This window comes from Heptranchias perlo, chromosome 3 (assembly GCF_035084215.1).
Source record: "Heptranchias perlo isolate sHepPer1 chromosome 3, sHepPer1.hap1, whole genome shotgun sequence".
NCBI classification, from domain to species: Eukaryota; Metazoa; Chordata; class Chondrichthyes; order Hexanchiformes; family Hexanchidae; genus Heptranchias; species Heptranchias perlo.
The window spans coordinates 60538496-60551154 of NC_090327.1; the positions used below are offsets into that span (position 1 = coordinate 60538496).

Sequence of the window (12659 nt, forward strand, 5' to 3'; positions counted from 1 at the left end):
TGGGCCCTTCGGAGGATGCCAAGAGAGGCACAGAGGGAAGCTGTTGGCTTATCTAAGATGGAGTCAAACCTGGGATGGCGGCAGGAGAGTAGGAAGGTTGAGGAGTGCTGAAGAATTGAGGTAGGTATTTGGGGAGGCAGAATACCCGAGAGGGGAGAAATGAAATGAAGCATAACGACAGGAGAGAGGGGGCTAGGAGTGGTAAAGAAGAAAAAAGGGGAAATAGAAATGATGGGCTCGGCTCCGGAGCAGCAGCCGCCAAAACGTGCATGCAAACGGACACAGAAACTCATGTTGCATAGGTGTTACATATTCCAGTTTTCTTGAATGATTTTTAGCACTTGTGCTAAAACATTACATTCTCCCCCTTTTTAGGTGCAACTAACATCATGGATTTTAGAGTATGTGAAATGTCATTTAAATAATTTTTTTGTGGTAAATACAAACAGCTAAAGAGAAGATTACTTTAAATAAGGCAACAAAATTAATGTACAACTAAAAACAGTAAGACCACAGAAATGGTTGTGATGCATCCTACCTTGTAAAATGCTCCAATCTTTGTGTTAGTTTTTTTTATAACACATATACAAATGGACTTTGATGGAAGTGGCAAACTTTGTTTTCATTACGTTTGTTTTAGCTAACAGCAGGTATCGTGGCAAAGACACTCAGATGGTAACTCCAGTCACGTGACTGGGATCTACTGATGGTTCATTGGTTTATCCATTAAGTAGCTGAGCCATACAGACCAGAAAATTCTTAGCTTTGATCTGTGGCCTACAGAGTTAGCCGATCTCAAATCGGGCGACGGAAGAGATGTTACAATTGGTGTCATACCCCTGGGTGAGGAGGGGGGATAATGAAGTGTAATGGTTACTAATCCTGATCATTATGTAGCAACCCAGTGTGGATGTCAAATAATGAGAATATCAGCCATTTCTAGGTTCACACATGGAAAATGACCATTTGGATGAGGTACCAGAGAGTGATTGGAACCCATGGAGTTCTACCCCAACAAGGAGTCAACACCTTCAGGAAAGTAGGGAAGGAATTTGGAGAGAAAAAAAAGTGACTGGAATTGAAATACTATGAAGTACAGGAACATTAAGATCCCCTGTCGCATACAGTGAAATAAATCCCAATATCACTGCTGTTCAAATCATGAGAGTTGACTACAGATACCAGCCATTCATGGCATCCCTGTAGTGAAAAACTAAAAACCGTAACAGTAAATAATCCCCTAACTGTATATACCAAACATAATAGCACAATCTAGAGTATGTCCCAAGGTAGTAACAGAACTTGAGTTGGGATGACATTGATAAACGCTCAAGCTTAGAGCATCACATATCTTCTGAGGATTGTGCCAGCAACTTTTAAAAAGACTCTTGTAGATACACTTCAGGAATAATTGATACAAAAAATAGCAACAAAATTAAGAGCTATCTCACTTCTAGTGGAAAAGTAACACATTTAAGTTTTATATGAAACCAAAAATTTCTAGAATACTCAAATATCAGAACTTGAAAGTCTAGATGTTACAATATCACAGGATGGCACGGTCAAGTTTTTTTAAATAAAAATGACAGCGCTGTCTTCGATGTTAGACATACTAACATCTAAGAATTATTTGCTAGTGATAATTACATACAATGTCTATTGTGCTTTCCTTTTCCTGATAAATTTAATCATAGAACAAGATCTCATAATAGCTAGTAATCATACCTGAGTAGCAGAACCAAATGCATGACCAAAATCTATTCCCACCATGCCCCCAGTTTCCAGGTTGATCATGAAATTGGAGAGATGCCGATCACCGATTCCCAGAATCCAATGGCTGACACACATTAATGCATGAGAACTGGCAAAGTGGGAGCGAAGAGCTAGGAAAGCTTCTGGAGTTGTACTCATCTTTGTAAATGCTCTCCTGAATAAAATGACCAGGATAGGGAGAATGAGAATTAGGAAACAAAATTACATTAATGTAAACTTGGCTTTCAATTGCTTCATTTTATTTTAAAATTTCAGATGTAAAGGAACAATAATTTAGCACACTGTGAATACTTTATAACCTCACAATGCTAAAACTAACCAATAAAAATTCTAAACCAGTCGATTGCCTCCTTCATATTTCTTTCATTTTCTGTATTTCTAATTTAATACAAATCAGATAAATATAACACCAAGTTCCTGCTGAATTGAAACCTAATGAACAACAGACTTGTAACGTTGTTGCTCGATTTGTTCCATAAATTACATAAAACGTTGAAAAAGGTGCTGTGCTTTTGGTATCACAAAACATATATTGAATACAATAGTGATAAGCAGGCTGTTGTCACCCATGTGGTTTTGAAGCAGACAACAACTTATGCTTATATGTATTGTGAAGCAACCCAAGATGCTTCGCAAAAAAGCAACCACCACCAAAGCAAGACTGGGAGACTGTATGGGGAGGTGACCAAAAGTAGACCGCATTATCGCATATCCTGTGCTCCAGGTGCTTAACAATCCTCAGCATCCCATAATGCAGGGCACCTCATGTGTAACAGTGTTGCAGGTAAAGACGACTGCATTATCAGCCCCAATGTGCACATATACAAGTGATACACTACAGTGCTCATGCAAGAAAGAAATTGCAATTATATAGTGCCTCAGGATGTTCAAAGTGCTTCACAGCCAAATTAATTACTTTCTTGAAGTGTAGCTACTGTTTTATAGGTAACTCCAATAGCCAATTTGTGCACAGCCAAGTCCCAAAATCTGTTTTTGTAATGTTGGTTGAGGGATGAATATTGGCCAGGATACCAGTTCTTTTTAGAATAGTATCCTAGGATCTTTTACATATACCTGAACAGGCAGACACGACCTCAGTTTAATATCTCACGTGAAAGACGACACATCTGACATTGCAGCTCTTCCTCAGTACTGCACTGAAATGTCACACTAGTTTATGTGCTCAAGTCCTGGAGTGGACTTCTGACTTAGAGGCAAGAGTGCTACCAACTGAGCCAAGGTGATATAGGTGTGACCACACGTGTTTTAGTGTTCACACATGCACACAGCGCTTTTAAAAAATGCAACAAACTCCACGCTGGTGGCTTGTACTTTTAGATTGGTGGCAATTCCAATAGAAGGAAAAGCAATCTGTTTATAAAACATCAATTGAGCTGCTTTCTGTTGATTCATTTCCAGTAGGCTGCAATACTAATAGCCTTCTGCTGTCAAAAAGATTTCTTTTTAAATTCGTTCATGGGATGTGGGCGTCGCTGGCAAGGCCAGCATTTATTGCCCATCCCTAATTGCCCTTGAGAAGGTGGTGGTGAGCCGCCTACTTGAACTGCTGCAGTCCGTGTGGTGAAGGCTCTCCCACAGTGCTGTTAGGTAGGGAGTTCCAGGATTTTGACCCAGCGACGATGAAGGAACGGCGATATATCTCCAAATCGGGATGGTGTGTGACTTGGAGGGGAACGTGAAGGTGGTGTTGTTCCCATGTGCCTGCTGCTCTTGTCCTTCTAAGGGTGATCTTATAGAAGTCTATAAAATAACGAGGGGCATAGATAAGGTAGATAGTCAAAATCTTTTCCCAAAGGTAGGGGAGTCGATAACGAGGGGACATAGATTTAAGGTGATAGGGGAGAGATACAAAAGGGTCCGGAGGGGCAATTTTTTCACTCAAAGGGTGGTGAGTGTCTGGAACGAGCTGCCAGAGGCAGTAGTAGAGGCGGGTAAAATTTTGTCTTTTAAAAAGCATTTGGACAGTTACGTGGGTAAGATGGGTATAGAGGGATATGGGCCAAGTGCAGGCAATTGGGACTAGCTTAGTGGTATAAACTGGGCGACATGGACATGTTGGGACGAAGGGCCTGTTTCCATGTTGTAAACTTCTATGATTCTATGATTCTAGGTGGTAGAGGTCACGGGTTTGGGAGGAGCTGTCGAAGAAGCCTTGGCGAGTTGCTGCAGTGCATCCTTTGGATGGTACACACTGCAGCCACTGTGCGCCGGTGAAGGGAGTGAATGTTTAGGGTGGTGGATGGGGTGCCAATCAAGCGGGCTGCTTTGTCCTGGATGGTGTCGAGCTTCTTGAGTGTTGTTGGAGCTGCACTCATCCAAGCAAGTGGAGAGTATTCCATCACACTCCTGACTTCCGCCTTGTAGATGTGGAAAGGCTTTGGGGAGTCAGGAGGTGATTCACTCGCCACAGAATTGCCAGCCTCTGACCTGCTCTCGTAGCCACAGTATTTATATGGTTGGTCCAGTTAAGTTTCTGGTCAATGGTGACCCCAGAATGTTGATGGTGGGGGACTCGGCGATGGTAATGCCGTTGAATGTCAAGGGGAGGTGGTCATTGCCTGGCACTTATCTGGCGCGAATGTTACTTGCCACTTATGAGCCCAAGCCTGGATGTTGTCCAGGTCTTGCTGCATGCGGGCTCGGACTGCTTCATTATTTGAGGGGTTGCGAATGGAATTGAACACTGTGCAATCATCAGCGAACATCCCCATTTCTGACCTTATGATGGAGGGAAGGTCATTGATGAAGCAGCTGAAGATGGTTGGGCCAAGGACACTGCCCTGAGGAACTCCTGCAGCAATGCCCTGGGGCTGAGATGATTGGCCTCCAACAACCACTACCATCTTTGTGCTAGGTATGACTCCAGCCACTGGAGAGTTTTCCCCCTGATTCCCATTGACTTCAATTTTACTAGGGCTCCTTGGTGCCACACTCGGTCAAATGCTGCCTTGATGTCAAGGGCAGTCACTCTCACCTTACCTCTGGAATTCAGCTCTTTTGTCCATGTTTGGACCAAGGCTGTAATGAGGTCTGGAGCCGAGTGGTTCTGGCGGAACCCAAACTGAGCATCGGTGAGCAGGTTATTGGTGAGTAAGTGCCGCTTGATAGCACAGTCGACGACACCTTCCATCACTTTGCAGATGATTGAGAGTAGACTGATGGGGTGGTAATTGGCCGGATTGGATTTGTCCTTTTTGTGGACAGGACATACCGCGGCAATTTTCCACATTGTCAGGTAGATGCCAGTGTTGTAGCTGTACTGGAATAGCTTGGCTAGAGGCGCAGCTAGTTCTGGAGCACAAGTCTTCAGCACTACAGCTGGGATGTTGTCGGGGCCCATAGCCTTTGCTGTATCCAGTGCACTCAGCCGTTTCTTGATATCACGTGGAGTGAATCGAATTGGCTGAAGACTGGCTTCTGTGATGGTGGGGATATCGGGAGGAGGCCAAGATGGATCATCCACCTGGCACTTCTGGCTGAAGATGGTTGCAAATGCTTCAGCCTTGTCTTTTGCACTCACGTGCTGGACTCCGCCATCATTGATGATGGGGATGTTTGCAGAGCCTCCTCCTCCAGTTAATTGTTTAATTGTCCACCACCATTCACGACTGGATGTGGCAGGACTGCAGAGCTTTGATCTGATCCGTTGGTTGTGGAATCGCTTAGCTCTGTCTATAGCATGTTGCTTCCGCTGTTTAGCATGCATGTATTCCTTAGTTGTAGCTTCACCAGGTTGGCACCTCATTTTTAGGTACGCCTGGTGCTGCTCCTGGCATGCTCTTCTGCACTCCTCATTGAACCAGGGTTGATCCCCTGGTTGGTTGGTAATGGTAGAGTGAGGAATATGCCGGGCCATGAGGTTACAGATTGTGCTGGAATACAATTCTGCTGCTGCTGATGGCCCACAGTGCCTCATGGATGCCCAGTTTTGTGCTGCTAGATCTGTTCTGAATCTATCCCATTTCGCACGGTGGTAGTGCCACACAACACGTTGGATGGTGTCCTCAGTGCGAAGACGGGACTTAATCGCCACGAGGACCGTGCGGTGGTCACTCCTACCAATACTGTCATGGACAGGTAGATTGGCGAGGACGAGGTCAAGTAAGTTTTTCCCTCGTGTTGGTTTGCTCACCACCTGCCGCAGGCCCAGTCTGGCAGCTATGTCCTTCAGGACTCGGCCAGCTCGGTCAGTAGTGGTGCTACCGAGCCACTCTTGGTGATGGACATTGAAGTCGCCCACCCAGATTACAGTCTGTGCCCTTGCTACCCTCAGTGCTTCCTCCAAACGGTGCTCAACATGGAGGAGGACTGATTCATCAGCTGAGGGAGGACGGTAAGTGGTAATCAGCAAGAGGTTTCCTTGCCCATGTTTGACCTGATGCCATGAGATTTCATGGGGTCCAGAGTCAATGTTGAGGACTCCCAGGGCCACTCCCTCCTGACTGTATATCACTGTACCGCCACCTCTGGTGGGTCTGTCCTGCCGGTGGGACAGGACATACCCCGGGATGGTGATGGAAGAGTCTGGGACGTTGGCTGAAAGATATGATTCTGTGAGTATGGCTATGTCAGGCTGTTGCTTGACTAGTCTGTGGGACAGCTCTCCCAATTTTGGCACAAGTCCCCAGATGTTAGTGAGGAGGACTTTGCAGGGTTGACTGGGCTTGGTTTGCTGTTGTCGTGTCCGGTGCCTCGTGGTCCGATGCCAGGTGGTCCGTCCGGTTTTATTCTTATTATGACTTTTTGTAGCGAGATTTTACAACTGAGTGGCTTGCTAGGCAATTTCAGAGGGCAATTAAGAATCAACCACATTGCTGTGGGTCTGGAGTCACATATAGGTCAGACTGGGTAAGGATGGCAGGTTTCCTTCCCTAAAGGACATTAGTGAACCAGATGGGTTTTTACGACAATCCGGTAGTTTCATGGCCACCATTACTGATACTAGTATTTTAATTCCAGATTTTTTAAAATTTAATTAATTGAATTTAAATAATTAATTGAATTTAAATTCCCCAGCTGCCGTGGCACGATTTGAACTCATGACTCTGGATTATTAGTCCAGGCCTCAGCATTACTAGTCCAGTACCATAACCACTATGCTACTGTACCCACAAGTTAATACAGGCCGAGTCGACCCAATCTCTCCTCATACGACAGTCCTGCCATCCCAGGAATCAGTCTGGTGAACCTTCGCTGCACTCCCTCTATGGCAAGTATATCCTTTCTTAGGTAAGGAGACCAAAACTGCTCACAATACTCCAGGTGTAGTCTCACAAAGGCCCTGTATAACTGCAGTAAGGCATCCTTGCTCCTGTACTCAAATCCTCTTGCAATGAAGGCCAACATACCATTTGCCTTCCTGACTGCTTGCTGCACCTGCATGTTTGCTTTCAGTGACTGGTCTACAAGGACACCCAGGTCGCTTTGTACATCAACATTCCCCAATCTATCACCATTTAAATAATACTCTGCCTTTCTGTTTTTCCTTCCGAAGTGGATAACTTCACGTTTATCCACGTTATACTGCATCTGCCATGTATTTGCCCACTCACTCAACTTGTCTAAATCGCCTTGAAGCCTCTTTGCATCCTCCTCACAACTCACAATCCCACCTAATTTTTTGTGGTCAGCAAACTTGGAAATATTACATTTGGTTCCCTCATCCAAATCATTGATATATATTGTGAATAGCTGGGGCCCAAGCACTGATCCCTGTGGTACCCCACCAGTCACCGCCTGCCACCCCGAAAAAGACCCATTTATTCCTACTCTCTGATTCCTGTCTGTTAACCAATTTTCAATCCATGCCAATACATTACCACCAATCCCATGTGCTTTAATTTTGCACAGTAACCTCTTATGTGGAACTTTATCAAAGGCCTTCTGAAAATCCAAATGAACCACATCCACTGGTTCTCCCTTATCTATTCTACCAATTACATCCTCAAAAAACTCCAGTAGGTTTGTAAAACACGATTTCCCTTTCATAAATCCACATTGACTTTGTCTAATCCCGTTGATATTTTCTAAGTGTCCTGTTATCACATCTTTTATAATAGACAGTAGCATTTTCCCTACTACTGATGTTAGGCTAATCGGTCTGTCGTTCCCTGTTTTCTCTCTCCCTCCTTTTTTAAATAGTGGGGGGTTACATTTGCCACCCTCCAATCTGCAGGAACTGTTGCAAATCTATAGAATTTTGGAAGATGACAACTAATGCATCCACTATTTCCATGGTTACCTCTTTTAGTTCCCTGGGAGGCAGGTTATCAGGCTCTGGGGATTTATCGGCTTTCAGTCCCATCAATTTCTCCAGCACTTTTTTTTTTTACTAATACTAATTTCCTTTAATTCCTCCTTCTCACTGGACCCTTGGTTCCCCAGCATTTCTGGGAAGTTATTTGTGCCTTCTTCCGTGAAGACAGAACCAAAGTATTTGTTTAATTGCTCTGCTATTTCCTTGTTCCCCATTATAAATTCTCCTGTTTCTGACAGTAAGGGACCTACATTTGTCTTCACTAATCTTTTTCTTTTTACATACTTGTAGAAGCTTTTACAGTCCACTTTTATGTTCCTTGCAAGTTTACTCTCATGCTCTATTTTTCCCTTCTTAATCAATCTCTTGGTCCTTTTTTGCTGAATTCTAAACTGCTCCCAATCCTCAGACACCTGCCATCAGTTTGCTGATGATTGAGAGTAGACTGATCTCTCTCAGGGATATTATGCTTCTTTAAATACTTTAATACATTTGTTCATTTTGTTTCTCAGACGACAAAGTATATTAAATTTGAGATCCACCTACAATTACCACAGATGAGAAAAGGCTATTTGGTTCATCAAAATTTAACCCTCTAATCCTGCCATCACCATCCAACGGCATTTTAAACAATCCCAATTAAAGTTAAAAAAAGTCCTTACTGTGACCGATGTTTCAACAAACTTTGGCAAAGAGTGGACAAGTGTGGCATCAGAGCTGCAAGTCTTGGATGTACTATCACAGGTGGACACACGGAAGACATTGTGAACCTGAGGATAGGGGCCCTGGGCAGGCCTCGCATGTACTTGTGTCCAGTTTGAAAAAGCTTCCAAGGCAACATTCGCATCCAAAGTTTAGGACACATCTAGCCACTGTCAAAATAGGAGGCTGATAGGAAAGCAGTACAGATCTCTCCATCAACTAGCAGCAAGCAATTATTTTGTGGGAGGAAAGTAACTGTAACTGACATAATGGAGAAGTTGTGACGGCAGTTAAATGAACTATAATAAAAACATTGTACCTGCATGTTAGTGAATAGGTTATTAACAATTATAGCACAAACACAATATACTATTCATATTTAATGTCTTCACTCACCTCAATAGATCTTGTGGTGCAGCTCGCTGACAGTCTCCGAAAACTTTGACTGTTTCAGTTCGACTGGCTTTCCTGTAAGGAAAAACATCAAACTAGTATTTGGCACCTTAATAACTACTATGGATCAAATTTGAAAATACGTTTGTCATGTAAGGGAAGAATTCTATGCAAAATGTCTACTCATAGTCCCTGAGGTGGCACACTCCATTGGACCAGTACAAACAGTGAGGCCGAGTTGATGTGAGATTCACATAACATTTCTGATTCCAGCTGTACAGTCTTGGAAACTCAGTAGTCAGAGGCCAACTGCTTCTCCACATTGAGGGAGGGAAATTCAAAGGGTGAATCACTGCTAGGTACTCCTGAACACATCCCATGGCCACTTTCAGAAGGACATTGGCAGAGGCTTGGCAAGAGACCAACACTCACTGATACTGCATGATGCACAAAGAATGGGAAATAAGAAGAAAGGAAAATCTAACCCCTCTCCCTCCAAAAATATCTGATCAGCAATTTTATAGCTTGAAATAATGGGTATTTGTACATATATATCTCTGAGACACTTGATGCCCTGGGCCAATCCAGGAGGGATTACCTTCCAAGTGTTAAGGTATACTATAAACCACTGTAGCTATTCAATATAACTACTCTAATAAAGATTTTAAAATTAATACTGAATTTTTATATAGGCTATAAAGCAGCATTAGCTGGTTCTATTTAATAATGCACAAGGCAACAAAACATCATAAAGTTAATATGTTAAAACCATATTTTGGTTTTAATATATACACTGACAATTTCTGAGTTAGGGAAGAAAGGAGATTTTTTTTTAAATAAAAAGGCCAAAATAATTCCTAACATTTCTCTCAAAGTGGGAATTTCAAAAGAGCTTAATTTGCACGTGTACATATGTCAGTCACAAAAACTTCTTGTCCTCTTACACGTTGAATACAGCCTCTTTATACTAATGGAATGTCTTGTAGCTATGATTAACTTTAAGGTTTCAAATACTTCCCATTTTAGAGTAATATTAATGTATCAACTTTAGATTGCAGTAATTTTTTTTGTGCTCATCAACTGGGTTTCAATACTCTTTCCGACCAACCTGGCCCGACAGCAGCTGAAGATTGTCACAGTAACTGGGCCATATTCGGCTGACACTGGTTATTTGGATGCCCTGGTATGCTGAAAACTGAAAAGTGATTTCAGGCTACTTAGTTTAACTCACTAATCAGGCTTCCATATTAAACAACTGTAAAGTTTCCTTTTCCTAATTTCTCAATGATCTTCCTCCCTTCTATTCTGAGGATATTAGGGCAGATTTTCATTTTGGTTACGTCCATAAATGGGTGCAATTGGAGCGTAATCAACCAAAACTACAGGAAAAAACCAGTTGCACTTGATCTCCACCAATAATGTACCATGTACATTTCCGGCGTTTTGAAGCTCTGGCTTGAAGCACTACCCAGAAAGAGGCAGGAGTTTCATTTTAATACATTAATAAGGAAGAAGACATCATAAAGAAGTTTCTGCTATTTCCAGGCCTTTATGCTGGATTTTGACTTAAGTCATGTATATGCCCACGTACAACAGATATCTAGGGTTGCTAGTTAGCTGTTCAATGCAGAAGTTAAGCCCAGGAAACATCAAAGTAATGATTTTGAAGGAATGCCTTGTAAGTGGATTTATCATGTTTTTCCTATTTTTCGGCCCACTTAATAGACATAGGATTTCAATAATCAGGCTCTGAAATATTCCTTCTACTAGACTTGAGCATGGGCAGTACTGATCAAGTCATACAGTCTAAGCTTCCACATAAGGCTAAAACCAGCTGAAGCACTTAACATGCCTAAAAGTTAAAGTTGTGCTCCAAGGCAAATTATACTCACATGTACATGAGTGCATATCGAAGACAAATTTCACTCTTTCCTCCTGACATCTTTGATAACCAGTCATTAAACTGTGCTCCAGGTTCTGGTCTTCTTGGTGCAGTTTGGAAATTAAAATAAATGTAAGTGACTTAATATACAAAGTCTTTGCTGAAATATTATTGATTCTTTGACCAGCAATCTTGTCAAATAGAAATCTGGAAATTTGAAAAAAAACTTATTTTTATTATTAATAGAGTTGTATGTATTACATTGGCAAGGTTGGTGGTCAAATCATTCTTGTGAAACGCAAGTGCATTTTCACAATATTCATTACTTAAAAAACACAGTAGTTAAATCCTGCTAAAGATTCAACTCATTAGACAAAACATATTAGGTTTGGATTAGGAATTTTAGCAAACGAATGTAAATCAGAATGATGCAGTAAAATTCAATGCTGGGAATAGCTAAAGCATTTTTCCCAAATTCACTGCACTAAAGCCCACTGGACTCACTATGACTTTTATCCTATAGAATGACTTAGTCCTTAATTGGCTGTGTGTCTTGCATTGGGGCTGCATCTGATCATTTCAAACGTTACCTTTTTTGCTCGTCCTCGGTCATGTTGCTTAAAAGGAAATCTTTGACTACGCATGTAGTGTCCAACCATTCTATCAAACCAAGTCTTAAGAGAAACATAACACAATTACTATTTATGAAATGCTACAAAAATTATTTACTGCTTATAATGTTTATCTGCTACATAACATCAACGTCATCAAATATGCCAGATTACCTTGGTTGTGCAAATCTGGGCTGATCAAAAAAAAAGTTAATATATATATTTGGACTATTTCAGAAATACGAAAAGTACTGTAAATACCACATTAGGGGAAGGCTTTATTTGCTCGACAGTTGTAATGAAATCGTAAATGTGTTCTTTATACTTGTGTTTATGATTTTACTATAAATAGCAAATAAAGGACATTTTTCCCACAAGGAAATGAGGATTGTTCATGTAGTTCAATGCTCAACAGCTATCCAAGATGTTGTATGCTCAAGTCCCAGTGCTTCTGCCTGCCACTGGAACCTGTTGGGTGAGTTTTTTCACTGGTTGATCTTTGGATCACCAGATCAAACTGAGAAGAAGCAAGCTGATTCTCATAAGGAGAGGAGAAATTGCAATGGTCCGTCTCATTCCACCTGAACCTAAGTATTTTCCATCCTGTCATGTTGTAACCTGTTCCAGCCGCGTGGGTGAAGGAGAATTGGTGATGAAAAGTGTGTGGAAATGGGTGAAAACAAGTAAAATGCCAACAAATCCCATTGGTGATTTAGTTGCTTAATTCTCATTGAAATTACTGCAAAAATCAAGATTGCTGTAATATTTCTATATAGTATGGTGTTCACAATTAATACAAAATTTGAAAGTACATTTCAAGCAACCAGATGAAAGTGTCGGCATTTTTTTCCTGAAGTTTTCTGTTTTTTTCTTGTGTTTCTTAAAAAAAAACTATTTTCTGAAGAGATAAGAAAATGTTTAAGTAAAAACAAACCTCACTTTACTAAAGGGTAGAATTGACTTGAGATTTAAACCAGTCACAAAATGAGGAAACTAACCTACTCCAAAATATCTATAAATT

The 12659-nt window shown here is 41.6% G+C and overlaps 1 protein-coding gene across 2 annotated transcripts in view; it reads right to left on the minus strand.

Moving 5' to 3' along the window:
- prkdc (protein kinase, DNA-activated, catalytic subunit) overlaps nucleotides 1-12659 on the minus strand; it is a 253759-nt gene that overhangs the window by 15650 nt on the left and 225450 nt on the right. Inside the window, exons 80-83 of one of the 2 annotated variants that reach the window (XM_067979911.1) lie at nucleotides 11618-11701; nucleotides 11038-11127; nucleotides 9149-9220; nucleotides 1726-1927 (exon numbers count right to left, since the gene is read on the minus strand). In XM_067979911.1, the coding sequence (XP_067836012.1) occupies nucleotides 1726-1927; nucleotides 9149-9220; nucleotides 11038-11127; nucleotides 11618-11701 (448 nt within the window). Of the gene's footprint in view, nucleotides 1-1725; nucleotides 1928-9148; nucleotides 9221-11037; nucleotides 11131-11617; nucleotides 11702-12659 lie in introns of both variants that reach the window. The other variant, XM_067979910.1, reaches the window with a different exon arrangement.